Source organism: Brassica napus, chromosome C4 (genome assembly GCF_020379485.1).
Source record: "Brassica napus cultivar Da-Ae chromosome C4, Da-Ae, whole genome shotgun sequence".
Classification (NCBI taxonomy): domain Eukaryota; kingdom Viridiplantae; phylum Streptophyta; class Magnoliopsida; order Brassicales; family Brassicaceae; genus Brassica; species Brassica napus.
Genome location: NC_063447.1, coordinates 18,063,948 through 18,091,378, shown reverse-complemented (window position 1 = coordinate 18,091,378; position 27,431 = coordinate 18,063,948). Strand labels below are relative to the sequence as shown.

Below are 27,431 nucleotides of genomic sequence, written 5' to 3'. Positions count from 1 at the left end.
CAGTGCTTTCTGGAGGAAGCTTTTTTCGCTTGGTGAGGCCCCTTCTGTTGTTGAGACACTGCTTGTACTAAGCTTCTTGAATTCGCAAAAACCTTCTTCGACCCTCTACCACGACTGCGCGCCGAACTACCCCGTGAAAGCCCAACAACAGTCTCAGCTTCATCCTCTTCTCCTGTTCCAGTCAGTGGAAATCTCACAGGATCAGAGCTCGTCTGACTATCCTGAACGGCATGATCCAGCACACAATCAACATTCTCCACCTCATCACTCTCTACGTGAGTCTCATCTTCACCGTCAATCTCACCCTCCTCTCGCAAATCTTGCAAAACTTGGAAACCATTAGGCGAGACACAACCTTCTTGCTCTTTCACATTTTGATCCTCAATCATGCCTCCATCTGATCCTTCAGCCAGAGTCCACTCCTCCGCAATCACACTCACCGTATCATCTTTAACCTGGTCGACCTCTCTACCCAGGAGAGAAACACCCGGTAATCTCTCTTTGTCAGAAATTGATTCTAGCTCAACCATTAGCTTTGTAATTATCACTGAGTCTTTAGGGGAGAAACCCTCTAGAATGACAGAATCATAAGGGAGCTCCCCACCTACAACTTCTGTCTGTGAATGCATAGGAGCCGAGTGCTTCAGAGCCTGACAGTTCCTTTCAACATGACCCCATTTAGTACACACTGCACCTAAGGGGGAGCCAAGGGTAGTTAATTGAGACCATTGTATCAGTGCCGTTCTGCCCCTTAAACTAATTTTGTTTGGCAAAGGGTTGGTCAAATCAACCTCCACTAGGACTCGAGCAACGTCCATACGAATACATCGCTCAGTGTGAGGGTGAAGCTTTATAAACTTTCCTGCAGTGCGTGACAATTATTATAGTTTTTCACTCTTAAAGACACATTTTTCACTCTTAACGACACATTTTTCACCAATAGCTATTGGCTGCGAGGTCTACGCAACAACGAAGATGATGTCAACGTGGTTATTGAGATTGTTTTCACGGAATGAACTACAATGAATGGATCCGTATCGAGAAATCACAACCAGAATAACCGATATATAATGTGGTATGCGCTTCGGAAAAGGACTGAAAACTAAATCTTTACATGTTGCTATATGACTGTGTATTTGCTATTTGCAAATTAAGTTCGCCCAGGTCATTCTAATGAAATGGTAGGGCTGAGTTACAATCCGGTAGACCAAATTTTTTTTTTTTAATGTTGGATAGGTTCACCCTTAAAATTGGACCTTTTTAAAATAAAAACACCTCTTCAAATACTTATTATTTTTTAAATACACCCAAATTAAATGCTTTTGGAGTATATACACCATTTTATTGGATTTTTAAAATTAAAATTTAAATAACTCACTTGTTCAACAAAAAATCGTCGAATATTGATTATCCTAAAATACAGCTAAAATCAAAACCTATTTTCTTGCCATCGACAATTTTTCAGCTAGTTGAAATACAACTGATCTCACCGAAAAATAGCTATATCTGTATTTTGGTGACGTTAGACAAGTAGATGGAATTGTGAAACAAATAATCTTGATATAAGTTTTAATTAATATTTTTAGTCAGAGGTTTAACTGATATAACCTTTTCATCTATTAGGTGAAGAATTTCTTATATATTACTTAAGAAACATTATAACTTGTGTGTATGTTATATATGTGACATCAATATAATTTTTTAAAAATATTTAGAGAAAACTAGTCAATCTAAATATATATTATATTTTTATTAAATTAATCATAAATTAATTAGTAATCTACGAAAAAATAATCTTCTCTCTTTCCTTAAATAAAAGCTACGAAATTACCTAATATAATTAAAATATATATTTGACAATTAATGATCTTGAATAATAAATGGTATTTGATAGCAATTTGTGTATCATCTATCATTTTTATTTCAGTTGATATTGCTAAAAGAAATTAAAAAATCACATTAACCATATAATAAAAAATTATTTTTCGTATATGTTATATTTTAAATTTTAAAAATAACTGTAAATTACCAAAACTGTTAAAATTTTCACATTAAAAAATTTGCACATTAAATTTTTTGTGATCAATGGTTTAAATTTATTGTTCTAACAAGATACAAATTATCAAAAAAACATATGAGTAGAAAGTCTCGTTTAATAGATATTCAGATTAATATATATATATTATATTAATGTCAATTAAATTAAATTATATACATATAAAATAAATAAATATTTTAATTTCAAAATTTTAGAAATATGTATCATACTTGAATTGATAAAATTTAAATATTTTTCAATTTTAATTTAATCAAATCATTAAAGTATATTTTGTTATTATTATAAATTTTTTTAAAAAAATCTATAATATCTCACTCTACGTAAGACAAGTGTTATTACCCAGTATGTGTTAATTGAATATAACTGTATAAGGATATGTGTTCTGGAAATAATGTCACACTTTTGTAAGAATTGAGTCTAATGTCAATTAACGGTCATAATTGTTTTGCAGACAAAAATAAATTATTATTTTTGTTTGAAATCTAATTTTTTCATTGGTTTTATCTTGACACTAATTATTTCATAACAACAAGAGCTTGGTTTTATCAGCAAAGATAGAATAAAACTATAGAAGTTAACGTTTTCTAAAATGCCCGTGTATTGTATGCTATAAACAACAAAGAATTACGGCTGAAACAAAAGTAAACATATTCAATATTTAGATAAACCATAGAAATTTTTTTACAAAATGCATAATAATTTAGTAGAATGTAGAAGGAAAAATATACATTCCTTGTAAAACCTAGATCAGCAAAATATTGCGTTTAAAACTTGTATAGTTAAATATGTTAAAAATTAACTGAGTTTATAGATTTTTACTTCTTTTCTGAGTTATATACAGTTTCAATATTTTTTTCATTAAGTAGTTTTGTTTATCAATATTGACATATTAACGCAAATATATGGATACATTTATGCTTAATATGGTTTATTTACCAATATTTCTTTTAAAATTATACATCTTTCGTTAAATTAAACTAAAGTTTAATAAGAGAATAATATGTGTTTTTATAAATGCGGATGAAAATTTTGTTTAAATTCTACCAAAACTTAGTAACTGCATTAATAATTTAATAATGATACATTTTGGTAATATAAAATATCACATCAGGTCAGTTGGCATGCTATCACGATCGATTAAAATTAAATTTCTTTACTTAAAGAAAAAACAAAATTTTGATGTTCACTTATTCATTTGATTTTGTAACTTTTCTCTTATAAAATCATAATCTGACTTTGATTTGATCTATGTTCTCTAGTATCCAGATAAGACCTCAGCTTTGGTAGATTTATATTCAACTCATATAGGATAGGTGTGCCTCTTGATGAGTTAAATTTTCTATTCCAGTACAATATATTTGCCACAGAATTAAAAAAAAAAATCAAACAGCAATGATATTGAAGAAATCAAGTGGTCAAAACTTATCTAGAGAATAGAGATGAAAAAGATGAAAAATTAGCAGAAAAGACAACAAAGGGCGAAGCTTTTCGAAACAAACAAAACAAGTTCCCTTATTTTGCTCTCGTATTTTTCAGTTCCAATCCGATTGCCATGGGATCTGTTTTGTTTTTACTTGCAGTTCGTTGGGATAAACCAAAGCTCGATTTGACCCAAAAAGACAAAGCCCGATTTATTTATATACAAATGCTTCTGATTACATATGGTTGTTTAAAAAGGAAAAGTAATTACATGTAAAAAAAAGACTTATTCTTAGCCTTATCCATTTATTTTAAAAGAAAATGACAAAACTAATATGAAAGTATATTAAAAAAAAATTAAAAAAACTTACAAACCAGTAAATTACCGTTTTGTTGATGATTTGCTTCAGTGCATACAAATAAAATTGTTCGAACGTTAAAGCTCTTTTATTCTGCTGTTTGATTATTCGTAAATGTTTACAATCCGTAATTTCGAGTAGTATAAACTTTAGAGATTACTCTAGCTTTCAGTTTAACATAATCATAATTATATATTTTGAAAAATAAAAATATAAAGCAAACTCTAAAGGTTTTTTTCTACCTAATAAATAAAATAAAATAGTTTTTTTATCTAATATTTTTTTCTGGTAAATGAATTTATCTGACAAAAAGGAACCTTTATCTATTAAGAAAATAGACGGTTGACAAAAAAAAAAAAAGACTGATGTTGAGCAATGAACATGTTTTGAAGGATGATAGTATCAGTTTCTTTCTCTTTAAGAAGAGAACAGCTTCAGAAGTCTATACTAAGGTCCAATTACCAATTGTAGGGAGAAGAGGACATTTAAAGACGATACACCATGCGAGTTTTTCTTTTCTTTCGAGTTTGAATAGTTTTTTTTACCATCTATCTTAAGTTAACTCGTATTGGAAGAGTTTCACGGTAGATTAAGTTATAGTGTTAACGGTGTAGTTTGTATAAACATAGCACATGTTTCATGATTTGGATATGAAGCCGTATCTTAATGTTTTACTATTCTCACGAGATCATTTCATGATCATTAATGAGCTTGAAAATGTTGTAGAACAATAAAAAAGAAATATGAAGCCGTATCTTAATATGAAGCCGTATCTTAATGTTTGACGATTGTAAACGTTAAGATCAATACCGAACGTGCAAACTATCTCTTCTCATCTTTCCCACACATATTTTAATGTTTAGGTTAGAAATTTGTAGATTTTAGGTTAAAAAGTAGAAGACGGGGACATTTTCATCCACTTCAATCATACTATATTAATTATATTATCAAAAGAGTATACATACTGGAAAAGTTAGTTAGGCAGATCTGATTTTTGTTATTTCACAATAAACAAATGTGAGAAGTTTGTTCAAAACTAGTTACATGTTTCACACACATTAAAACCATGATTAATGATTCATTAATTGGTTAAGGTCCCGATATATTAATAGTTAACTTAGACATTGAAAATTTAAAGAATTGAATGAGTCAAAACTGTAGCCATAGGGTGGTGAACCAAGCAAACGCTGTTAATGACAAATGTTTGATTATATAATTCAATTACCCTAAGTGTAGACAGAAAGAAAGCACTCGCACAAGATCCAAGACCATTATCATATACGTAGGAGAAAATAAAAACATTAGAGTCTCTGTCAATAACATCAAATTCACCACGAACCATTTAAATTAATCAACATGGATGATTCGGTTGGTATCATCATGATCTATCTTGTGACATCTTTTATTATTCTCACACGCTAATAAGTGTGTGTATGCAATACTAATTTTTCTATTTTTGACAACATGCAATAGTTATTAATTGATCGGTTGCTACAACAAAGTATTTAAATTTTTATAATAAAATTAGGATAATGTAGGTTGGGTCCAAATGAATGTTACAACTGTGGTTGTAATCTCTTATAACGAAACCATACACTCCATCAGTTTAATGAAAAGTGTTATTTTGACATTTTATAAATCTTTAAAAAAATAATTGATATAGCTTTATGTTCAAAATAACTACAAATATTTAACCAATAATGTTTGAAACAAATTAAAATATTGATAAAATTAGTGCATTTTGTAATTGATATTAAACTTAAAATATGTATATAACACTTTTTATGAAACATAAGAAATATCAAATTAGATTAATAAATATTTGACTTTAAACTGTTAAAATTAAATCTATTCTATTAAAATAGAATCATATTTTTATCTACTGTACAAATATTGTTAGACCAATTCACTAGAAATCCAATATATATTACTTAATATTAAATAGTAAATACATTTATTTGACAAATATATATTTGGTTTACATAATCGTAGGTATATTTATATATATTATATATTTATTGTATAAATATCTACATAGATTTTCGCATCTAAATATATACATAATATTTTGGGATCCCGTATTTTATTTGAAATAGAAAATATTGTTATAAAAATATACGAATAGTAGAACATATGAAATTTAAAAAAGTAGACTATGAAAACTATATGATGGAGGTTTAAATTATTTTAACAAAAAGTAAATTTCACATATATTTTAGTTATATTATATATGATATTAATTTTTAATAATAAAATCAGTTACATTACTATTAATTTAAATTTTATAATAAAAATGATAACAATATCCGCACATCCAATTTAATTTGTATTTTAAAACTAAAAATCAAAAGGCAAATTCATGAACAAAGGCACATTTAAATTTTAGAGATTTCAAGTTAGACGAAAAAGACAATTTTACACATTTTCATTTATAAAATAGACAGGTTTATAAACAAAACCAGTGCTGAATTAACGCACTATAAACTCCATCTTTGGTCCCTTTGAATTTGTAGCTGCCCTTTTTCATAGATCTTCGTTTAATAAACTAATTTTAAAATTTAAAATTTGGTTCTTTATATACAACTAGTGTAATTATTGGTTTTGAAAGAATTTCTTCTTTTTTAATTTCCATAAGTAATAGTAGTATGTTAGTTCATGATGTTACATGTACGAGGTGAAATGGTAGACTTTTTCTCTCTTCTCTTTCTGAGATTTTGAGAGTTTGAAAGTCGCGGTGGTTCCCCTCCGAGCAGAGATTACCGGCTCCGATACACGGTGGTCCCCTCGACAGAGTGTAGCCGGCTTTGTTTCTTGCGGTGTTTGGTTATGTGACGTGTGTCTCACATTGGTGTTTCGGGCTGACACGTGTCTTCCCCTTTCGTTAAATGCAACACGCGTTTTCTTTGGCGTGTTTCTTGTCGGTTTGTCCGACTTTGTTCTTTTGGACCTGAGATTGTTTGTGTTTTTGTCTTTGGTTTGGCTTTTAGGGGTTGGGCCTAGCTGTATGGTTTTTCGGCGTTCGGGCTTGGCCCGTTTAATATAATAAAATATAGATGAAAAAAAAAGTATGTTAGTTCACGGTAGAAAGATAACTTAAGAAAATAGTAGTTTTAGGTTCTGTATGTTAGTTCACGGTTAAAGAATCATATTTTAAAAAGTTGTCTTTTTTTATCAAAAAAGATAAAGATAAAAATATGGAAGACAGAAATATTTGATAACGTTGCACAGACGTCGCGTTCGTGCGGTAGGTCCCACATCATGTGCTTTGTTTATTGTTTGTTCGGATCGTCGAAACCGGTCTTTCTTAGATTAACATGTCAGCTAACTGTAAGCGTCATGCCACAATGTACGGTAGATTCTGCATCATTCTCATTCATCTCTTTGATCCGCTTCAACCGGTTTATCGACTTGGTTTGGTCAAACGATATTTTCTAATTTTTAAATCTCTGTTTTTAATATCCTGTTAAATCGCGTATCATGGGTGTATTTTTTTGAAATGTTGTACTAACAATTTATTTTGCTACGAATAAAGTTGCAATTTACAAAATGTCACAAAATTTCTAAATTTGGTCTCACTACAAAAAGATTAAAAAACAGGGAAGTAAAGATAATTTCAGTTTGGGAGTGAACATGACTAGAAGTAGCAATACAAACTTGAAAAACCCGAATGAAAGATCGTGCCATGTCAGACAAACAAGAAGAGGTTTGAAAGTGCGTGTACGAAAATCTGAGCAAGGTAGAGAGTAAAACTAGCACTAGCTTAATACACATTAGGCCTGTTCGTTTAATAAACGCCAACGACAGCAGCCGTAGTTCAAAATAATAGCTATGATCACGCCAAATACACCACAGTCGCAACAACGAAGATTTTCTTTTTCAATCGGTACATCAAGTAATAACCTGCAGATGCTATGCTAGAAATAATAGCAAGCGGCAACTCCGGTTTCCAGTCTCTAATCGATCTTTGGCGGCTGACGCGGCCGCTGACATAATTTTACATCAAGTAAAATTATTTCTGGCGTAGCTTTATTTATTGCCGCTGACGCCAGTTGCTGCGTTTTTAAAACGAACATGCCTATTGTCTTTACTTCCCTGCTAGTTCTACTCTCTACCTTGCTCATTCATCTCTTTGATCCGCTTAAACCGGTTTATCGACTTAGTTTAGTCAAACCGAGCTAATGATAGAGGCAAGAACAACTTTCCGGCCAAGTCTGATATTTCAAGCTACTGCTAGCTCACTAGTAGCATTTATTCAGTGACATGGTAAAACAACCATAGAGAAAATGACTGCTCTTTGCAGATAGCAACAATGTTTCATCTGATGACTGCTTTTAGCTAAGCTACACAATATTATATATCCAAAAGACTCGTATATACCTGAACTTTTGACTTCTTTTGGTAACTATATAAAATTATAAAGATAAAAAAATGATAAATTCATATAATCTCTCTAAATTACACCTAAATTTAAAACTTGGAATCTAGATGGCCACCTGTTTTATCGTTAAACAGGACGGTTTACTCTTTGAAGGTTGAAATTTTGGACTGAACTTGTAAAAAGGTTTGAATTGAGCTTCAAATGATACGAATTTCTGGATTGTACTATGTTTTGGAGTTTCTCTTTTCAGCTGGAATTTGTTTTAGGGTTGTATGGTGGAGACGTTAGCTAAGTTTCTTTCATTATATGATGTTGTTCAAGAGAAATCTAAAATGTTTCTTTTAATATTTCTACTTTTTTTTTTCTTTTCTTCTGTAGAACTTTGAATATAAAAAGAACTATAAAATAACTATAAAACAAGATTTTAAGTGTGTTTTAGAGATATTAAATAAATATTTTAAATTTGCCTCAACTCTATATTATAAAAGATTGGTCTTTTTTTGTCATCAACTTAAACAGACTCATACTACCTCTGTAAACCAAACTGGATGTGGAAGCTCCACATCCATGTGAACGACGAAAGACGGTTGGTTCCTGACATTGCATGCTAGATTATCCGCCTTTGAATTTTGCGTTCGTGGTACATGAATGATATCTAAGCTGATGAAGCTTTCTTTCAAAGTCTTGATATCTTCCAGATAACTCGCAAAAGCTGGCCATTCTTCTGGTTCTAAAACCATCTTCACCAATTGAGAACAATTTGTTGCAAACGTAATCTGAAACTGTCGCAAATTCCTCATATACTCCATTGCCCAAAGTAGCGCTTCCACCTCCGTATGAAGAGGGGAAAAACTAGCTCTGACATTTTTTGCTCCCATCAAACCATCAAAATTTTCTAAAGTACTATACCAAATTTGTTCTGAAAAAAAAATCGTTCTCTTTCCAAGGGTAGATTCGTTACCTCTACATGGTGTGCTGCCCTTTGTATGTTCAACTCATGTGCCTCGGTCCAAAGTATTGATTATGTTTCCGCTAATTTAAGCGTGTCCTAGGATCAATGTCCAAATTACTGAAAACTTTATTATTCCTTTCTTTCTAGATGTACCATAGTATCCAAGCAAACTGATGATCATCCATTTGCGGAAGAACTCTCCAAAAGAGATGATCCATATTTGTGAAGAGAGAACTAGTTGGAAAAATAGATGGATTTGATGGTATCTTTAAGAGCGCCCAAACCTGAAGTGCTGGAGGGCATTCAAAAAACACATGGTTTATCGATTCGTATGAAGCTCCGCATCTGGCACAAACTATGTCTTCTTGTATCCCTTTCGCTCGCAGATTTTTCTTAAGTGCTATACACCATGCATGACACCAATTGCCAAAAGAAATCATTTATCTTCGGTGGGCACCATACTTTCCAGCAGAACGCTTTCAATATATCAACTGTGGGTCTAAACATTATTGGTGTTTTTTTTTTTTTGGGTAAACTCGTTCTACTTGGTATCCTGATTTGACTGTATATTTTCTATTCTTTTCGAAGTGACTTCCATCTCTATCCACCATTTGAGTTCTACTCGGTGGTATAAGATTGGTCATGTGGGTTATAACCTTAACCCGTTATAACCAATAAGTATGTTTTAGTCTTGGTATCAAAATTTACGGTTTTAAAAAATTTATACGGATTGCGCCAATCCATTTCCCATAATAGAAAAACCTTTTTATACATAAACTGTTATTATTACCACGAGTCCACGACATAATGTAAATCGACAAAATTAAGAGGTTGAACCTATAACAACACAACATAACTAGTTCTTTGCATTAACCAGCTACCATACCTTTCTCGAGGAATTGCTGTTCTGAGTGGGAAGTAAAGGATAGATGGCATGCAAAATGATGTGAAACTACAACTACAAAGTCACTAGACGAGTGCATCAACTGTCAATGACTAATACTATGAATCATTATTATCTTTTATAGAGATAACTGGACCATAGTGGGATGTTTTCTACTGAGCAAATCACGAATCGTGACGAATGTTTTTTAAACCTGCATTATATGGTATTAGTGAACAAAAACTGCAAAAAAGTTTTGTCGGAAACAAAAAGATGTCAACGGACAGTATTTTATGACGACAAATTCCAATCAAAATTGAGAAAATTGCTGAGTTAAGTGGACTTAGTTTGAGTGGGTATAAAAGGAATGTAAATTGATGATGTGAAACAACAACTATAATGTCACTAAAAAAGTGTATAAGTTTAATAATATTTCAAATTAATAGAAAAAAAAAACAAAAAGGACCAAATTGGGATGTCATTTTTTCTACCGACCAAATGACGATTCGGCTTGAATTTGTTAGCGTGTCGCTTTTAGTGGGAATCTTCATATTATAAAGTTGAATAAGGACCTTGTTAAAATAAATATCACTCCAATTTCTCCAACATATTTAAAAACGAGTTTGATTGAAAATATATTATAATGATAACAGTTATATAAACAAAAAAAAAGACAGCATGATAAATTACGAAACAAAAAAAAACTATTAGAAAAAATGCAGACTTTATTCAGGCTTCTGTAGTTATTTATTACAATTTCGTATATTTTACTCCAAAACTGTAACTTGTTGATCAACCCTCCAAAAATTTGTATCACTGAACTCTGTTACTCCCGAAGTCTCTGCCTGGTTTAAGTTTTCCTGAACAATGTTCCGCTTCACCGACTATACCTTCTTTCAAAGCTTGCTCCATTGATTTCTCTGTCCCTTGTGCTTCCACTCCCACAAACTCCACATCCTCTTCAAACAATGCTCGTACCCCAGCAGAAGCAGGAGGTGATTTCATACATCGATGGATGGGTTCAGATGGTACGTTGTTGTTCTCCGAAGTGCTGATGCTTGTTGATAAATTGATGTTCTTTGGTTTCTCGGTTAGATCATTATTGTCTTCTTCTCCAACCATTACTTCATCGTCGCTGCTGCTATTGTTGGCATTTGAGTTTCCGTTCATGTTCATGTCTTTGATCGTTGTGTTGTTGAATCTGTCGTCTTGGAATGTGAACCAGTCTGAATTTGTGAGCAAGCTGCATCAAATAGTTAAAATTAGTTTCAGTCAAAGAACCGATATGAGAACAAAGAAACATTCAAAAACGCACCTTCCTTTCAGCAGATTCATCGTCAAGAGTAAGCATCCTGTATATAGTATGATGACAAAATAAAAATATGACAAAAGCCCATCTGTACACATTCTCAACAGTGTTGCGCTCCTGCAGAACACTCTTTCTATTCACTGTTTTCCTAATGATTGTAAGAGAGGGTAAAGTCTCGTCAGAGCAACAAGCCTCTATGCCTGCAGTTGATGGATCTAATTTGTACTCTACAGAAGATTGTAATACTAACCTGAAGAGATGCCTTAATCAACAGGGCACTGCTATCACTCAGCTGGACAAGTTTATTACATAGTCTTGTAATATGTCCAACATATCCACCGGGTGGATTCCACCCCGTACGTGATGTTTTGTAATTGCACATAATGTTTCTGCTGCATTTGCCTGAACCTCAGGAGGACTCTGATTCAAGTTACACAAGGTTGTGAGAGAATGGGATCACTGATATCAGTGATAACAACCTACTTGCAGAAATTTGGGATAGACATGATCTTTCAGCCCCAACCAAGCGAACCAAAACCTAGACAACCGTCACAAGATGTGATGAAACGATGAAGTCACACCAAGTTGCACAGGGTCTCACAGACAATCATATTTACCTCCATAATGGATGTTATTCCAATCAAAATCAAATCAACCACATTGGCTAGAAACATTTCGATGACCCTGAAACCATCAAAAACTATATTTAGAAACATAGCCGGTGCAAATATCTCAATGTAACCGGAATTGGTAGGTGCATCAAATGAAATATTGTGATAAGTTATCTGAACCAATTTGGTCACACCAATCTGATCTCATCACTAAGTACTTACAACAGAAACAGCCATCATTTCACGATGACAATAAGATATTATATACTGAAAATGTACTGAGAAGCCAGATATAGTTTCAGAGAAATTCCATAATAAGATATGTACAAGAATGCAATAAGAGAACCAAAACATTGATGCAAGAAAAGAGAAGATAAAAAACTATCAGGCATTCCTAAGGTAAAGCGGCATTACTTAATTTTATATATAGTTCATAAGTGGTGCAGTCTTTCTGATCATAAGACATATGACAACCTAAATCAAACAAAGACAACGTAATGGCAGACCTTAAAAGCAGTTGGTCTTTACACATACTTCTTAAATAGTAAAGTAAGCAACCGAAATAGCCAGCCAGCAACGCACTATGATGAGGACGATTCGGTTCCAAAAAGGAGAATAGCAAATCGCAAATAAAAGGAAAAACATACCTCCTCGTCCTCTAATAACTTCAATTTCACAAGTGAACATCTCGCAAGAGATGGACGGAAACCAAAGAGAAGAAGAAGAATTAAACTTGTTATCGAACTTAAAAGAAGTTATAGATTTTTTTTGATCAAATTCGGATAATTTCAGTTAATTAGTAGAAGTTGGTTTAATTTAATATTAAAGTTTGGTCAAGTCTGGTTCGGGTTCAAAACAGCAGGAAAAGAAATAAGTCAACAACTCACTAAGGCATAAACCTTTACTTTTCCACCAGTATACCAATCCATCCAACGTGTTGTGGGTTTGCAACCTCCATGGATTTCGTCGTGCCCTGCTTGATTCGAGTCCCGCGCTCTCTCTCTCTCTCTCAGGTATCACATAAATCTCTCAATCAATCCACACAAGTAAAGTTGGAAATTAGATTTTGAGGATGCAAATGAGTGTGAGCAATGCATCAGTCCACCCGGTGGAAGCTCCTCCTCCAGCAGCAGCTCCAGCAGGAGCAGGTACACAAGCGCCACGTGTGAGGATGGAAGATATACAAGGGATGCCTGCAACGTTACTCGGACTCGCACTTCGTTTCTTCCAGTTCTTCTTCGCAGCTGTTTCTCTCTCCGTCATGGCCTCTACCAACGATTTCCCTTCCGTTTCCGCCTTCTGGTACTTCATTCCATTTTACCACATATAACATACATAATATTTGTATGGTTCATATGATGATGACTAAAGCAAGGTTTTGTGAATATTTCTAAACATGGTTTCTGTTTTTATTGTATCATCAGCCATCTAGTTGCAGCCACTGGCCTGCAGAGCTTGTCGAGTCTTGCACTAGCCACAGTTGATGTCTATGCCATTATGGTCAAGCGTTCCCTACAAAACCGTCGACTCGTTAGCCTGTTTGCTGTTGGTGATGGGGTGAGAGATTCCTCTACTCATTCAGCCTCTCAATTTTATTTTAAAAAAAAACCCTGTATTAAAAGAAAAGATGGATGAACAATGCCATTTCTTTTTTTTGGCAGGTGACATCGACGATGACTTTTGCAGCGGCTTGTGCATCGGCAGGGATAACGGTTCTGATAGACAACGATCTGAATAGCTGCTCGGCAAACCACTGTGTTCAGTTTGAAACATCAACTGCATTAGCCTTCATTAGCTGGTTTGCTAGACTGAACACGAGATCTGTTCCCACCCGTGTACATATAGTGACTGGTTTTTTCTTCCTTCTTATTTGGAGTTTGTATTTAACTTTCTTCAAAAACCCAGTACTTGGAAACCATTGTTCGTTTTGTTGTCGTAACACTGACCAAGAAACTTACTATGCAAAATGGTTGCAGTCTTGAACTACCTGTGGTCATAGTTGTGAACTTGATGCATCTGTAAGATGATTTATCAGAAAAGTGAAAAAAACAACAAAATAAAACGAAGGGACACAAACAGACTTAATAAGGAAGTGAACAGATTACAAATCTAGAATCCAGAGATCGACAAGCCACAAAACTCCCAACAATATATAATACAAATCCTTGCCATTACTAAAGTTACAATCTTGCAGATACACTATCAGATCTTGAGATTCTCCAGTCGCTCTCTCGCTGTTTCCTCTTCTCCTTTCACTTCTGCTCTCTCAGTTTCCTTTGCACTCTTTGAAACTGGTTTAGCACTTCCTTCTTCTTCAATTTCAAGACTGTCAGGCAAGACAAGAGTTGTTCTTTCCTCTTTTTCTTGAACCTTCGTTTCCTCTACTTTAGTCATGGACTTGGGAGGGTTTTGGATATTCACTTTTCTAACAGGCAAAGGCCCTTCCTCCTTTCTAACCGAAGCAAACACAGGCGCTGCCGTTCTGATTGTGACAGGTGGCGCGATTCTCACCGGTGCAGCACGCATTATGGATGGGACATACACAGAAGGAAGCTGCTGCTGCTGCTGCTGAGTGTTTGCAGAAGGTGGAGGAAGCCTTGGAGGTGGTGCAGAGAAGACCGGTACAGAGGTTCTGATAGTGACCGGTGGAGCCATACCACGGTGGCAAGGCGATCCTAAATGCCTCACAGAAACATAAGGGGGTGCTGTTCCTGGAGTTGCAAATCTCTGCTGAGGTCGGTAGTGACGGTTTTCCAAAGCTGACGCTATGGCTCTTTCAACAGATCTGCTTCTAGAAGAAGGCTGCGGGCAAATAAACGGCAAGATTCTCGATGTGGCTGCACGACCAGGCTGTGGACTCGTTGGTCTAGGGCTCTGCATGAAGAATCTCTTTGCAAATGGAACCGGGGCACTCGAGGAGCTTCCACTGCCAATATTTTCCTTAATACGATAGTTTATCAAGGCTCTTGCTATAATCACCTGCTCTAGCTCGTCAATGTTCTCACTCTCAGGCATTGTGCTTGAAGTTTCTTTCGCCACTTTTAACCAAACAAGAACAGAGTCTCGTTAAGTAAAAAAACCAAATAGAAATCAGGTGAGGAGGAAGAAGAAGGAGACTCACATAGTTTAAGGGAAGACCAAGCAGCCATAGCAGCATTCTTCTCTGCTTGCTTCTTGTTCTTAGCCTGATCTCCTGTGAATGTGATACCAGCTAACTCCACAGTACCAGTAAACACAGGCTGGTGGCCGAGACCAGACCTGAAGGTTGTGTAACGCGGCAGAGGAGCTCCCACTCTTTGAGCTATTTCTTGCAACAGATTCTTGTACACACCCGTCTCATCCTACAAGCATGATCACCCATACAAGAACAAGATTCAAACTTTGGATCCCTAATAACCTAACCAAACCCAATCACATGCAAATTCGACACAAAACCCCAAAACCAGGGGCAGGGAACAAACCAAGATCCTGGCGGCGAGAGAGTGAGAAGGGCCGCGATTAGAGAGGGCACCGAGAGCAACTTCAGCAGCGGAGTGCTCAGCCTGACGGAGAGTGGAACAGTACTGAGGACTCTCGAAGATCTCGCCGTTGAAGTTAACGGTGGCCTTGAACCGCGGCGCGTGGTCTGGACCTTCTCTTATGCAAGTGTACGAAGGGAGATTGAAGCAGCTCCTCTGCGCGAGCTCTTGCAGCTGATTCTTGTACATTTTTTTTGTTACTTATCAGCTGCCTCCAAATTTGGAAACTACTATAGATCAATTAAAGCTTCGATTTTTAAGGTTTCGTTTCCATGATTCGGCTTCGTCCTCTTCCAATCGTTGAAAATCCCAAACTGGGTAAGCGAAATGGCTGGGATGGAGATTGAAGAGGGCGAAATCGGAGGAAAAGTTAGGGTTTTTGCAGAGGGAAGAAGAGAGAGAGAGAGAGAGAGAGAGAGAGGTGTGAGTGGGGTTTTTTGTTTTAAATGAATTTGTAATTAATGGAGAATTTATTATCTTGCTTTATTTGCTGGTAGTCAACTGAACGTTGTTAGTCTGCATGGATGTGATATATCTATATTATATAATTTCTGTATTTTTCTCTTTTTTTTCTTATACGAAAATGTATGTATCTCAGATTAGGGACTGTACATTACTTTAAAAAGCATGTTACCTGATTATACGAAAATATTTTGTTTTGGTTGGATTTCTACAAATCCCAGGTTTTACAATCAGTTACAATTTCTTAATTGGATGATTAAATTTAGACCGCCGGTTGTATAAGGTTTGCCAAAATTTTGAATATGATATAGATATTTTCACATTTATATCAATTTTGATTTTTTTTGGTAAATATATAATATACTGAAATATAAGTAAAAAGAATATTCCATTTTCTTTATTATTGCTATTATTTTGCTTTTCATTTTTTTTTTGTCTTCTTTTGCTTGTGAACTGTGACGTGTCTGATCAAAATTTATTTTCACAAGTTTTATATTTTTTTATTTTTTTTCTACATGTTACAAACTTACAATAGCTATATACTTGTATATACCATAATAATTTTTGATTACTATATAGATTTTTTTCTTAAAACTTAGCAGAAAATAAAAAATATCGTTGAATTGTGTTTAGTTCGGTTGAATTTATTTTAACTTGTTTGGTTCAACTAGCACTACAAATTGTTGTTAGAACATTTTGATTCGTTTAATGTCTTTGACTCTTTGAGAATCTATTTCATTGTAAGTTTTGCCGACAATTTTTGACAATTTTAAATTTTGAATAACAAAAACAGCTGCAAACCTAGAAGTATTTTTAATATGTTCACACACCTCTATAGAATAATGTTAGCTTCTGATCTAGTTTCGAAATATGTACACAGGTCAATGTGTGCAACCGTGCAGCAAATGACAAGCCCTGAAATTACCAAAATGCCTATTTCGTTTAGAGAGTTAAGGGGCAGTCTCGTAAATAAGTACTAGAGTGTCTTGCTGTAATAGAAAGTGGGATTCATCGCCATGACCATGGTTAAGCTTAGTGGCCAACATTAACTTCTTCTTTTTTTTTGTGTGTAAATGTTAAAATTCATACTAAGCTTTTCTGTTTTACATAGTTGTTGAGCAAATCCACTTATTACAAGAAAAAGGAGAAACATATTATAAAAATTATAAAGACAGGAGGAACAAATAAACAACACGAGAGAACAACACCAGGAAAAGAAAGCTAAGTTGGTCGGTAGGTGAGGGAGAAGAACAGCTGAAGCAGTGTCGGATGCGCTGAACGAGCAGGAGGAATGTAGAGGAGTCTGTCCCGAATGATCCGATCAACACGAGCTATAACCCCTAATTCCGAAGAAGTGACCTGTCTGAAGATGCGGGAGTTCCTCTCACACCATATGCAATACACAATTACTTGCATCAATAACTTAACCACAGCCTGCAGCCTTGAAGATCGTGCAACATGGCTGAGAGACAGAATATGTGCGACATCGAGCATTGAAGACGGAGCAGCCTGCCAAAAATTTCTTGAGAAGTGAGACTAGACACATGTACTAAAGGGACAGCAAAAGAAGAGGTGCTGGTGAGACTCCTGATCCATAGAGCAAAGGACACAAAGCGTTGGAACACTGATGCCCCCACGATGACAATTTATCTTTAGTAGGAAGCCTTGACTGAATAGCCATCCAACAGACAAAGGAGCATCTAGGAATTTCTTCTTTAAACCATACCAAGTCAAACCAAGGGACCTCAGGTGATGTTTCACGAATTCGGTGCCAAATTGCTTTTGAGGAGAACTTTGGAACGAAATGGTCTGCCCCATTATGCCAAAGATACACATCTGGGCCTCGATTAGGTTGAGGGGGCACCATTGTGGAGAGAACAATCTGCAAGGTCATGGCCTCCTCAAATCTTGCTGGTGGAAGAAACCATTCGCTATTTACTACAACAGAGCTGACCGGAGCCTCCAAGTTGATCCTCAGGTCACGTGGTCCCCTGTTACCTATAGCTAGGATCAGAGGACCCAAATCAGTCCAATAGTCATGCCAGAAGGTTGTAGTGTTCCCATCACCCACACTACAATTTTTCTAACTCGGCTAACATTAACTTTTTAATTTGTTTTTATTTTTCATTTAATCTCCTAAAGTTTGATGAAGTTTGACTCATTCATCACATCACCACTAGTCTACCTCATCACTTTGTACTTAGTACTTACTAGTCTTTTTTTACTGCCGTGTTTTGAACATAATTTTCCTTTTAATTATGATTTAAGAAAATAGTTATATCTTATTATTAAATTAGAAGTCATGACTTCTTTCATGTGTGATTTTTTTTTTAATTTGGACCATCACTTAGAAATCTTATTAAATATATTTTATTAAAATTATAATACATAGAATCTTTAAAATGCTTTAATCATAATATTTTTTGATATCTTTTTATTTTAAATATAAATATATTTATTTTAAAATTCTAACAAATCTGTTTTAAGAGATTTTTTCAAGATCTTCATTTTCGAAATTGTATTTAAATATTTTCATTAATTTTGAAATTAGTTTGAAATATGATTATACATTAATATATTCAGTTATCGTTTATAAAATGAATAAGCATAAAAAATATTGGTAAAACAAAATTTAGCTTTGAAAGAAAGGTCAGAATTTAGCATAAATTCAATACAAAATAAGAAGTGACAATACAAAATTAAGTACAAAATAAAAATTTAGAATAAATTAAATACAAAATCAGAATTTAGCATAAATTCAAATATATTTTCTCATGAGAAAACATATTAATTTGCTTAATAACTAAATACAAATACAATAAGATAAATATATACTAAAAAGTGACAAATACATACAGTTTTAAATAATTGATTAATTATAACATGTAAACTATAAAATTACTGTATTTGAAATAGTTATATAAATATTTAAGTATATGATTAACGTTAAAAATGTATGCCACTTATGTTTTAGAATAATAATTTATGTATAGAAAAGTGAAAACAAACATCCGCGCGGTTGCGTGGATCAAAATCTAGTTAAGCTTACAAGATAATATAACCTATTTTCAAAAGAAAATATAATCAAGAAGACAAACTATTTTAATAGAATTTCGGGAAAAGAGTTTGTATTGTTACATGTTATATTTGTGGAATTACTTGGCAGCGTAACAAAGGAGCATAATTTAGTTAAAGGATTTAGATTTACTAGAAAATTTGTATATGTTGAAATTGTCTTCTAGCAATTTGTATATGAATCAGATATTAAATGGATTGAAAATGCCTGAAACTAGAGATTTTGTTCTAAAAAAAGTTCAGAGTCCCGCCAATGGAGCATAATTTAGTTAAAGAAAATGTTATATATATATAGACACACGTTAACAGTTTAAATCTTGTGTTTCAAAATAATAAAATAACAATTTTAATCAAACTATTTGTGATTTGAGTGAGTATGTGGGTGCAAAAATTGAGGACGAAGATAAAAGGGTTCATAATTTTGTTGTGTGTTTTGCCTTTATAATACAAAACATTAATATTTTTGAGAAATCTGTAAAAAATAACTTTCAACTTACACAAAAAATAAAATAACTATCAACTTTCATTTAAACTATTGTAACTTCTAATTTTAAAAATTTATCTAGAATTTTTTTTTGCGTTGATCATACCCATGAAAAATCAGTAAAATCTATTTTTTTTAGCAAAACAAATCAATGAAATCTATTTAAGTAATTTTTGTGTATTCAAAACGGCATAATCAATTAAAACATTTTAAGTGAATAATCAAAAATCTTATTTTTTTATTAGAAAAACTAATTGTTTTAACTTAATCAATTCTTCAATAAAGCTGCTAAGTTACTTATTTTATTTCCTCAGGTTCATGTTTTTTCTTCGTTTATAACAGAAAAATCATGGTGACAACGAAGATGATTTATATTTGTTTTGTCAAAATCAACAGCTACACGAATAAAGAAATCGGTTGCATCAGTATCCAAGACCAAAGTTGTATCTACAAACTCGGTCTTGTACCAAGCCGGATGAAACATTTGCTTTAAGTTCCCAAAATTTTTGAAATATATATATAAATAGGTTTTCAAATTTGAAAAAAAAAATTTAGATTCTCAAACCGTAGAAAGAAACCCTTCTTAAACTGTCTATAGCCCTCAAAATCTCAGGACTAACTCTACATCTGATACACTTTAAATGGTAAAAACACATAGATTATGCGGACTTCGTGGTGAGTAGTCATTGAATCTAAAAAACCATTGGAATCACACCACGATTAATATATATATAATAATAATTGATGGAATATCAGTTTTCAAAGAAGTAGCTAAGTAAAAATAATTTATTTATTTATTTTAAACGAGAAAAATTCACAAAAGATTCTGATCTTTATATTGTAAGTCAAAGATCACGTTTTGCATTATTGGACGGTGAAAAAAGGTGGTTAAATGGAGACATGGTGAAAACAAAGTCAAAAAGAATGGCTTGGTAATTTTGTCAACAAACTATTTCTCACCAACCTCTCAAGCTCTTTCTATAAATACGTGATGCATCTTGTTGTTCTTCTTCATCCCAAAACAAAGTGAGAGAGAACAAGAGAAGAGAAGAAGAGAGTGTGCAAGAGAGAAAAAAAAAATATCTTTCTTGTGAGAAAATCTTTCTTTATAAGAAATTACCCTTAATTTCTTGAGTGTATTTGGGGTCGGGTGTAAGTTGAGAGCTTGTAAAATTTCTCGGGTTGATAATAAAAGATCTGTAGCAGGTCTGGAGACGTAGGCAAGATTGGCCGAACTCCGTTAACAATTTTGTGTGTTTTCCCGCTCATGCAAATTCTGAGTTACCGCAAAATTTGACCTCACATTTTCTAACAACTGGTATCAGAGCTTGAGTTACGGTGATCGGTCAATTTTTTTGCGGAGTTACTATTCATGTGAACAGTAATTCATGAATAGTGAATTTTGTCGGTAACATTGGTTTGTCGACAAAGGTGTCCTAATACATGTTGGTTCCAAAAACGATGGGAGGCGAAGATGGTTCGGCGCATAGTATCGTGAAATTTGACGGTACAGATTATGCATTTTGGAGAGTGCAAATTGAAGATTATCTGTACGGAAAAAAGCTTCATCAACCGCTGAGCAAGAAGCCTGAGAAGATGGATCAGGATGAGTGGGAGCTCCTTGACAGACAAGTTATGGGTGTTATAAGGTTAACACTGTCGAAAAACGTTGCTCACAACGTTGCGAAGGAGAAGACCACAGAAGGACTCATGAAAGTTCTCTCGGATATGTATGAGAAACCTTCGGCAAACAATAAGGTGTTTCTCATGAAGAAACTCTTCCATTTGAAGATGGAAGAAGGTGGATTGGTTTCCGCACATGTGAACGAGTTCAACACGATTGTCAACCAACTATCATCAGTTGAAATCGAATTTGATGATGAAGTGCGAGCACTGATTTTGTTGGCATCTCTACCAAATAGTTGGGAGCCAATGAGGGCAGCGGTCAGTAATTATGTGGGTACTCAGAAGCTTAAGTTCAATGATGTTAGAGATCATATCCTTGCTGAGGAAGTTCGAAGGATAAACTATCAGGAGGCATCAACGAGCTCTGCTTTCAATGTGGAAAACAAAGGGAGAAACCCAGATAGAAATAACCGGAGTAATGGCAGATCGAAGTCAAGGAATGGACGGGGTCAGTCCAAATTCAGACAACATGCAGAGTGCTGGAATTGTGGAAAGACAGGTCACATTAAGAAGAATTGCCGAGCACCACCGAAGAAGGAAGCCAACAAGAGAGCCGGAGCCAATGCAGTGACACGTGAAATCGCTGATGCATTGGTAGTGTCTGTTGATTCCCCGAGAAAAATTGAAGCTCTTGATGGAACTGCAATACCACCAAAGAGTCAATCTCCTATGTCGATAGCCCAGTCGATTCATGAGTGCTTGACTCAGGAGCGTCATTCCACACCACACCGCACCACAACATTATGGAGAATTATGTTGTGGAAAATCACGGAAAGGTATATCTTGCTGATGGATTACCTTTGGACATAGTTGCTATTTGAGATATCAACCTGAAGATGCCAGACGGACGTGTGTGGAAGATTACGAAGGTCAGACATGTGCCAAAGTTGATGCGAAATCTGATCTCAGTAGGTCAACTTGATGATACGTGGCACGATGTTAATTTTGGTGGTGGAGCTTGGAGAGTCAAGAAAGGTTCCATGGTGGTGGCTAGAGGTCATAAAAGAGGCACTCTTTATATGACGACGGGTTATCTAGACACTGTTGCTGTTGTCGAGAATGCCAAACATACCAAGTTGTGGCATTGTAGGTTGGGGGACATGAGTGAGAAAGGGATGAAACTCATGGTGGAAATTGGCGCTCTTCCGGATCTGAAGACGGTGGATCATCAGATGTGTGAAAGTTGCATCCTTGGAAAACAGAAACGGGTTAGTTTCTCTAAAGGAGGAAGAGAGCCAAAATCTGAGAAGTTAGAGCTGGTGCACACTGACATGTGGGGACCCGCTCATGTTGCATCGTTGGGAGGTTCATACTACTATGTGACCTTTATCGACAACTTCACAAGAAAGGTGTGGGTTTACTTCATGAAGACTAAGCATGAAGTGTTTTCGGTTTTCAAAATATGGAAAGCCATGGTTGAGATTAAGACGAATCTCAAGTTGAAGTGTTGAAGGTCTGATAATGGTGGAGAGTACATCAGCGACGAGTTCAAGAGATATTGCGCTGATAATGGGATCAAGATGGAGAAGACTATTCCTGGAACGCCTCAACAGAATGGAACAGCAGAAAGGATGAACCGAACCTTGAATGAGCGTGCAAGGAGCATGAGATTGAACTGTGGATTGCCAAAGACATTTTGGGCAGATGCAATCAATACCACAGCCTTCTTAATAAACAGAGGACCGTCTGTACCGTTGGGATTTAAGATCCCTGAAGAAGTTTGGAGCGGAAAGAAAGTAAATCTTTTTTATCTAAAGGTGTTCGGATGCTTAGCTTATGTTCATATTGATGATGCTGCAAGAAGTAAACTTGACTCGAAGTCTAAGAAGTGTTACATCATTGGCTATGGTAACGCGGAGTTTGGTTACCGGTTTTGGGATGATGAAAATCGAAAGATCATCCGCAGCAAGAATGTTGCGTTCAACGAAGAAATGATGTACAAGGATAAGCTAAGAGAAGGCTCGGAGAGGAAAGAGCCTGGAGTTTTTGACTTAGAAGATATCCTGACACCGGAGTTGCCACAAGATACCGCATTAGCAGAAGAAGAAATCTCTCAAGACGAGAGTGGTGAAGTTGAAGAAAGTGATGATTCTGAAGTGGTCCCATATACACCAGTCACGGAGTTACGACGGTCAAGCAGAATCATCAGAAAGCCTGTAAGATTTTCTCCATCGCTCAACTACATTCTGCTCACAGACAGAGGCGAGCCTGAATGTTATGAGGAAGCTACGCAAGTTGATGAGTCGATCAAGTGGGAGCTTGCAATGAACGACGAGATGAACTCGTTGTTATCTAATCACACGTGGGAGTTAACAGATCTTCCTAAGGAGAAAAAGGCATTGCATAACAAGTGGGTCTACCGAATAAAAGAAGAACCTGATGGGAGTAAGCGCTATAAAGCGAGGTTTGTTGTGAAGGGATTCCAAAAAAAAGAAGGCATTGACTACATTGAAATCTTCTCTCCTGTAGTCAAGATGGTGACCATCAGAACGGTTCTTGGGCTGGTAGCACAAGAAGATCTGCATCTTTAACAAATGGATGTGAAGACGGCATTTCTTCACGGTGATTTGGATGAGGAAATTTATATGAAGCAACCCGAAGGCTTTGAGATCAAAGGGAAGGAAAGCCTTGTTTGCAAGCTGAAAAAGAGTTTGTACGGCTTAAAACAAGCTCCAAGACAGTGGTATAAACGGTTCGACAGCTTTATTAAAGGCGTTGGTTTCTTGAGGTGTGAAGCTGATCATTGTTGTTACTTCAAGACGTTTGAAGAGTCCTACTTGATATTGCTCCTATATGTCGATGACATGCTGATAGTAGGAGCTGACTTGCACGAGATCAATAGCTTGAAGACGAAACTCTCAGAAGAGTTTGCGATGAAAGACCTTGGAGAAGCAAGACAGATTCTAGGGATGAGAATCAGTAGAAGCAAGGAAGGTCTTAAGCTATCACAACAGGAGTATGTGAAGAAAGTCCTCAAGAGGTTCAGCATGGATGACGCGAAGCCAGTTAGCACTCCCCTGGCAAGTCACTTTCGGTTATCCAGAGAACAGTCTCCAAAGACGGAAGACGAGATGGCATGTATGGATAAAGTTCCATATGCTTCTACTACAGGCAACCTAATGTACGCGGTGATATGTACAAGGCCGGACATTGCACATGCAGTGGGAGTCGTCAGCAGATTTATGAGCAATCCAGGAAAGGAACATTGGGAAGCCGTTAAGTGGATTTTCAGATATCTAAAAGGAAATCCAAGTTTATCGCTATGTTTCACGAAGTCTAAGACTGGACTGCAGGGATATGTTGATGCTGACAATGGAGGTGACGTTGACAGCACGAAGGGAACAACCGGGTATGTCTACACCTTTGGCGGTACTGCAATTTGTTGGGTTTCAAAGTTGCAGAAAATTGTATCTCTATCAAGCTGTGAAGCTGAGTATGTTGCGGTAACGGAGGCAACAAAAGAGATGATGTGGCTACAATCTTTTCTAGAAGAGCTAGACCATGACCAATGGAAAAGTGTATTGTACTGTGATAGTAAAAGTGCCATCGATTTGGCAAAGAATCCGGTTTACCATGCTCGGACGAAGCACATACATCGTCGATATCATTTCATCAAATCAGCATTAGAAGATGAAATGTTGGTGCTTGAAAAGATCCTAGGAAGCAAGAATCCGGCAGACATGCTGACGAAGATCGTGCCGTATGATAAGCTGAGGTTGTGTGCAACCTCAGTTGGCTTGTTGGAGTGACAAGCTGAGAAGACCTGCTACATTGATCAAGGTGTGAAGACATATTGAAATCAGTCTTCAAGTGGGAGATTGTAAGTCAAAGATCGCGTTTTCATTATTGGACGGTGAAAAAAGGTGGTTAAATGGAGACATGGTGAAAACAAAGTAAAAAAGAATGGCTTGGTAATTTTGTCAACAAACTACTTCTCACCAACCTCTCAAGCTCTTCCTATAAATATGTGATGCATCATGTTGTTCCTCTTCATCCCAAAACAAAGTGAGAGAGAACAAGAGAAGAGAAGAAGTAGGTGTGCAGGAGAGAAAAAAAATATATTTTTTTGTGAGGAAATCTTTCTTTATAAGAAATTACCCTTAATTTCTTGAGTGTATTTGAGGTCGGGTGTGAGTTGAGAGCTTATAAAATTTCTCGGGTTGATAATAAAAGATCCGTAGCAGGTCCGGAGACGTAGGCAAGATTGGCCGAACTCCGTTAACAATTTTGTGTGTGTTTTCCCGCTCCCGCAAATTCTGAGTTACCGCAAAATTTGACCTCACATTTCCTAACATATATGACATTCAATTTTTTAAAATCTATTCTATTAAAACATAAACATGATTTATTAATATATGTGTGGTCCAACTATTTTAATACAATTCTTAGAACCTCTTATTAATCATTGAAAAGAAATATTATATAAAGAAAAACACAAATATGAGTAAAAACACAAATATAAAAATTAAATTTCTAAAGAAAATATAAAACAAAAATTAAATCTAGTTATCTATTTAAACGTCATTTTTGTTGGCCGAACCGTTTAAGAAACACTAAAAGATATCCATTAAATCGATTTAACGTTGACTTTTCACGTGTATAAAAATTTGGGTCAACGAAAAGAAATATAAAATTTTAAAGTTAAAATTAAATAGAAATGGAAGGTTCTTTTGTGTTCGATTAGAAAAACAAATATGTCAATGATACTTGTGTCATGTTCATGTATGTTAATCATTGGATTTTTAGAGAGAAATGTGGTAAAACCGTGAATATAGTAAGAGAGAGGGTCGATTAATTTCTAAATGGGAACCCCCCAACGCTCTTAAGAACAAAAAGATTGGAAAAAAAAAAGTCGAGAGTAACACTCCCCTTCGTGGTTTGGTTGAGAAGGAGATTTTAATCTCAGGTGTATGTTTCCTTTCCAATTGGTAGGATTTGTGGTTCTGGCTTGGTACTGTGAACTGGAGGTTCAAGTATGTTGAGTTTGGTTTCGTTGTATTGGTCACTGCATCGTTTATTCTCTCTTGTGCTTGTGTGGTCTCGGCAAGACTTCCGGCTGTTTCAATGATTAGACGACTCTCTTATTTCCCCTGGTCTAGGATTGGTTATGGGTTTTGTTGTAGGAGTGCAGTTTTTTCAGTGATCATTGTAGTTGTTATGTGTTGCCCGGTGTTTGGGTTCTAGATTCCCTTTTATGGGCGAAGTTTCCGGGGAATTTAAGGTGTTTCCGCCGGTTTGGATTCCACCCTTATATATTTCTCAGTTTTATAAATCAAATTTGCGAAAAAAAAAAACACTCCCCTTCGTCACCCTTTTATTACCTATTTAATGACGAATTAGTTAATCTATTTCATTGGTAATTAAGGCGTAACTATATGTTTACCTTGGAGTAGTAATTAAAAAGAGGGGCATTGATGTAGAGCATTTAATTAGAAACACTGTACTAACCCCTGTTCGGGAACGCGCTAGTCGGGCGGTCGGGTTGGGCCTAACGCCTAAAGAGAAAATCGGGGATTAATCGGAAATTATGCGGGGCAGAATTTTTAGATGGTTTACTGTGTTATAAAACATGTTAATCTTTAATTGTGTATAACATTAATACATTTTCATGTTTAAGATTGTATAAAACACACAAATAGAATATATAAACTTAATTTAGTGTAATTTTCATCAAAATTATGAATATAAATGATATTTATAAAATTTTAGATCAAATAAAAAAATAAAAATATTATTAAAAATAAAATAAAAATAAAAATAAAAAAATAAAAAAAAATAAAAAAATAAAAAAAATAAAAAAAAAATAAAAAAAATAAATTAGGCGGCCGCCTAGGCGGCTAGGCGGTCATTTAGGCGGCTAAACGGTCATTTAGGCGGTCTAGCCAGAAAAAATCGGATATCCAATTTTTTAAACCGATTTTGGTATAAATCGGGGCGGAAGAGTGACGCGTAGCGCCTAGGCGGCTAGGCTTAGAACAGGGGTACTAACGCTCCTTCATCCGTAATGTCTAGAGGAGATAAAACAAATTCAAGTTGCCCCAAGTGCATTTATCTCGATTCTTTTGGATTCGCTTTAAGAGTCAAGTCTCGTACGAACATAATTTAAAACAAGTCAAATAAAAAACTTGTAAAAAATTTGGGTATGAACGATAGTTTGTTAGACACTCCATAATTGGTTCTCCAGCAAGTTAAGAGAGAAGTCGGTAATATTTGTCACTAAAACAGTAAAATAATTT

General features: G+C 35.1%; 2 protein-coding genes across 3 annotated transcripts; one reads left to right on the top strand and one right to left on the bottom strand.

The window, feature by feature from the left end:
• The first annotated feature begins 12,624 nt into the window (after nucleotides 1-12,624).
• On the top strand, nucleotides 12,625-13,964 carry LOC106396340 (CASP-like protein 5A2). 2 transcript variants are annotated; one of them, XM_048754522.1, is made up of 4 exons: nucleotides 12,625-12,983; nucleotides 13,071-13,272; nucleotides 13,395-13,527; nucleotides 13,632-13,964. In XM_048754522.1, the coding sequence occupies exons 2-4, from the start codon at nucleotides 13,142-13,144 to the stop codon at nucleotides 13,950-13,952; spliced, it is 585 nt and encodes a 194-aa protein (XP_048610479.1). In that variant the 5' UTR covers nucleotides 12,625-12,983; nucleotides 13,071-13,141; the 3' UTR covers nucleotides 13,953-13,964. The 2 variants fall into 2 exon arrangements, with proteins under 2 accessions (XP_048610479.1, XP_013692155.1); XM_013836701.3 differs by having other exon boundaries at nucleotides 12,625-13,272.
• Nucleotides 13,965-14,027: 63 nt separating this feature from the next.
• On the bottom strand, nucleotides 14,028-15,945 carry LOC106396338 (double-stranded RNA-binding protein 2-like). Its single transcript, XM_013836699.3, has 3 exons — nucleotides 15,432-15,945; nucleotides 15,092-15,311; nucleotides 14,028-15,008 (listed from the first exon to the last, which is right to left on the bottom strand). The coding sequence occupies exons 1-3, from the start codon at nucleotides 15,675-15,677 to the stop codon at nucleotides 14,173-14,175; spliced, it is 1,302 nt and encodes a 433-aa protein (XP_013692153.1). The 5' UTR covers nucleotides 15,678-15,945; the 3' UTR covers nucleotides 14,028-14,172.
• Between the last annotated feature and the right edge of the window lie 11,486 nt (nucleotides 15,946-27,431).

Excerpts from the sequence above, each read along its gene's own strand:
- LOC106396338 (XM_013836699.3), bottom strand. The coding sequence starts at position 15,677 with ATGTACAAGAATCAGCTGCAAGAGCTCGCGCAGAGGAGCTGCTTCAAT. Across the intron at positions 15,312-15,431 it reads CTCTCGCCGCCAGGATCTTG|GATGAGACGGGTGTGTACAA; the intron begins GTTTGTTCCCTG and ends TCATGCTTGTAG. Across the intron at positions 15,009-15,091 it reads TTGGTCTTCCCTTAAACTAT|TGGCGAAAGAAACTTCAAGC; the intron begins GTGAGTCTCCTT and ends TTTGGTTAAAAG.
- LOC106396340 (XM_013836701.3), top strand. The coding sequence starts at position 13,043 with ATGCAAATGAGTGTGAGCAATGCATCAGTCCACCCGGTGGAAGCTCCT. Across the intron at positions 13,273-13,394 it reads CCTTCCGTTTCCGCCTTCTG|CCATCTAGTTGCAGCCACTG; the intron begins GTACTTCATTCC and ends TTGTATCATCAG. Across the intron at positions 13,528-13,631 it reads TGTTTGCTGTTGGTGATGGG|GTGACATCGACGATGACTTT; the intron begins GTGAGAGATTCC and ends TTTTTTTGGCAG.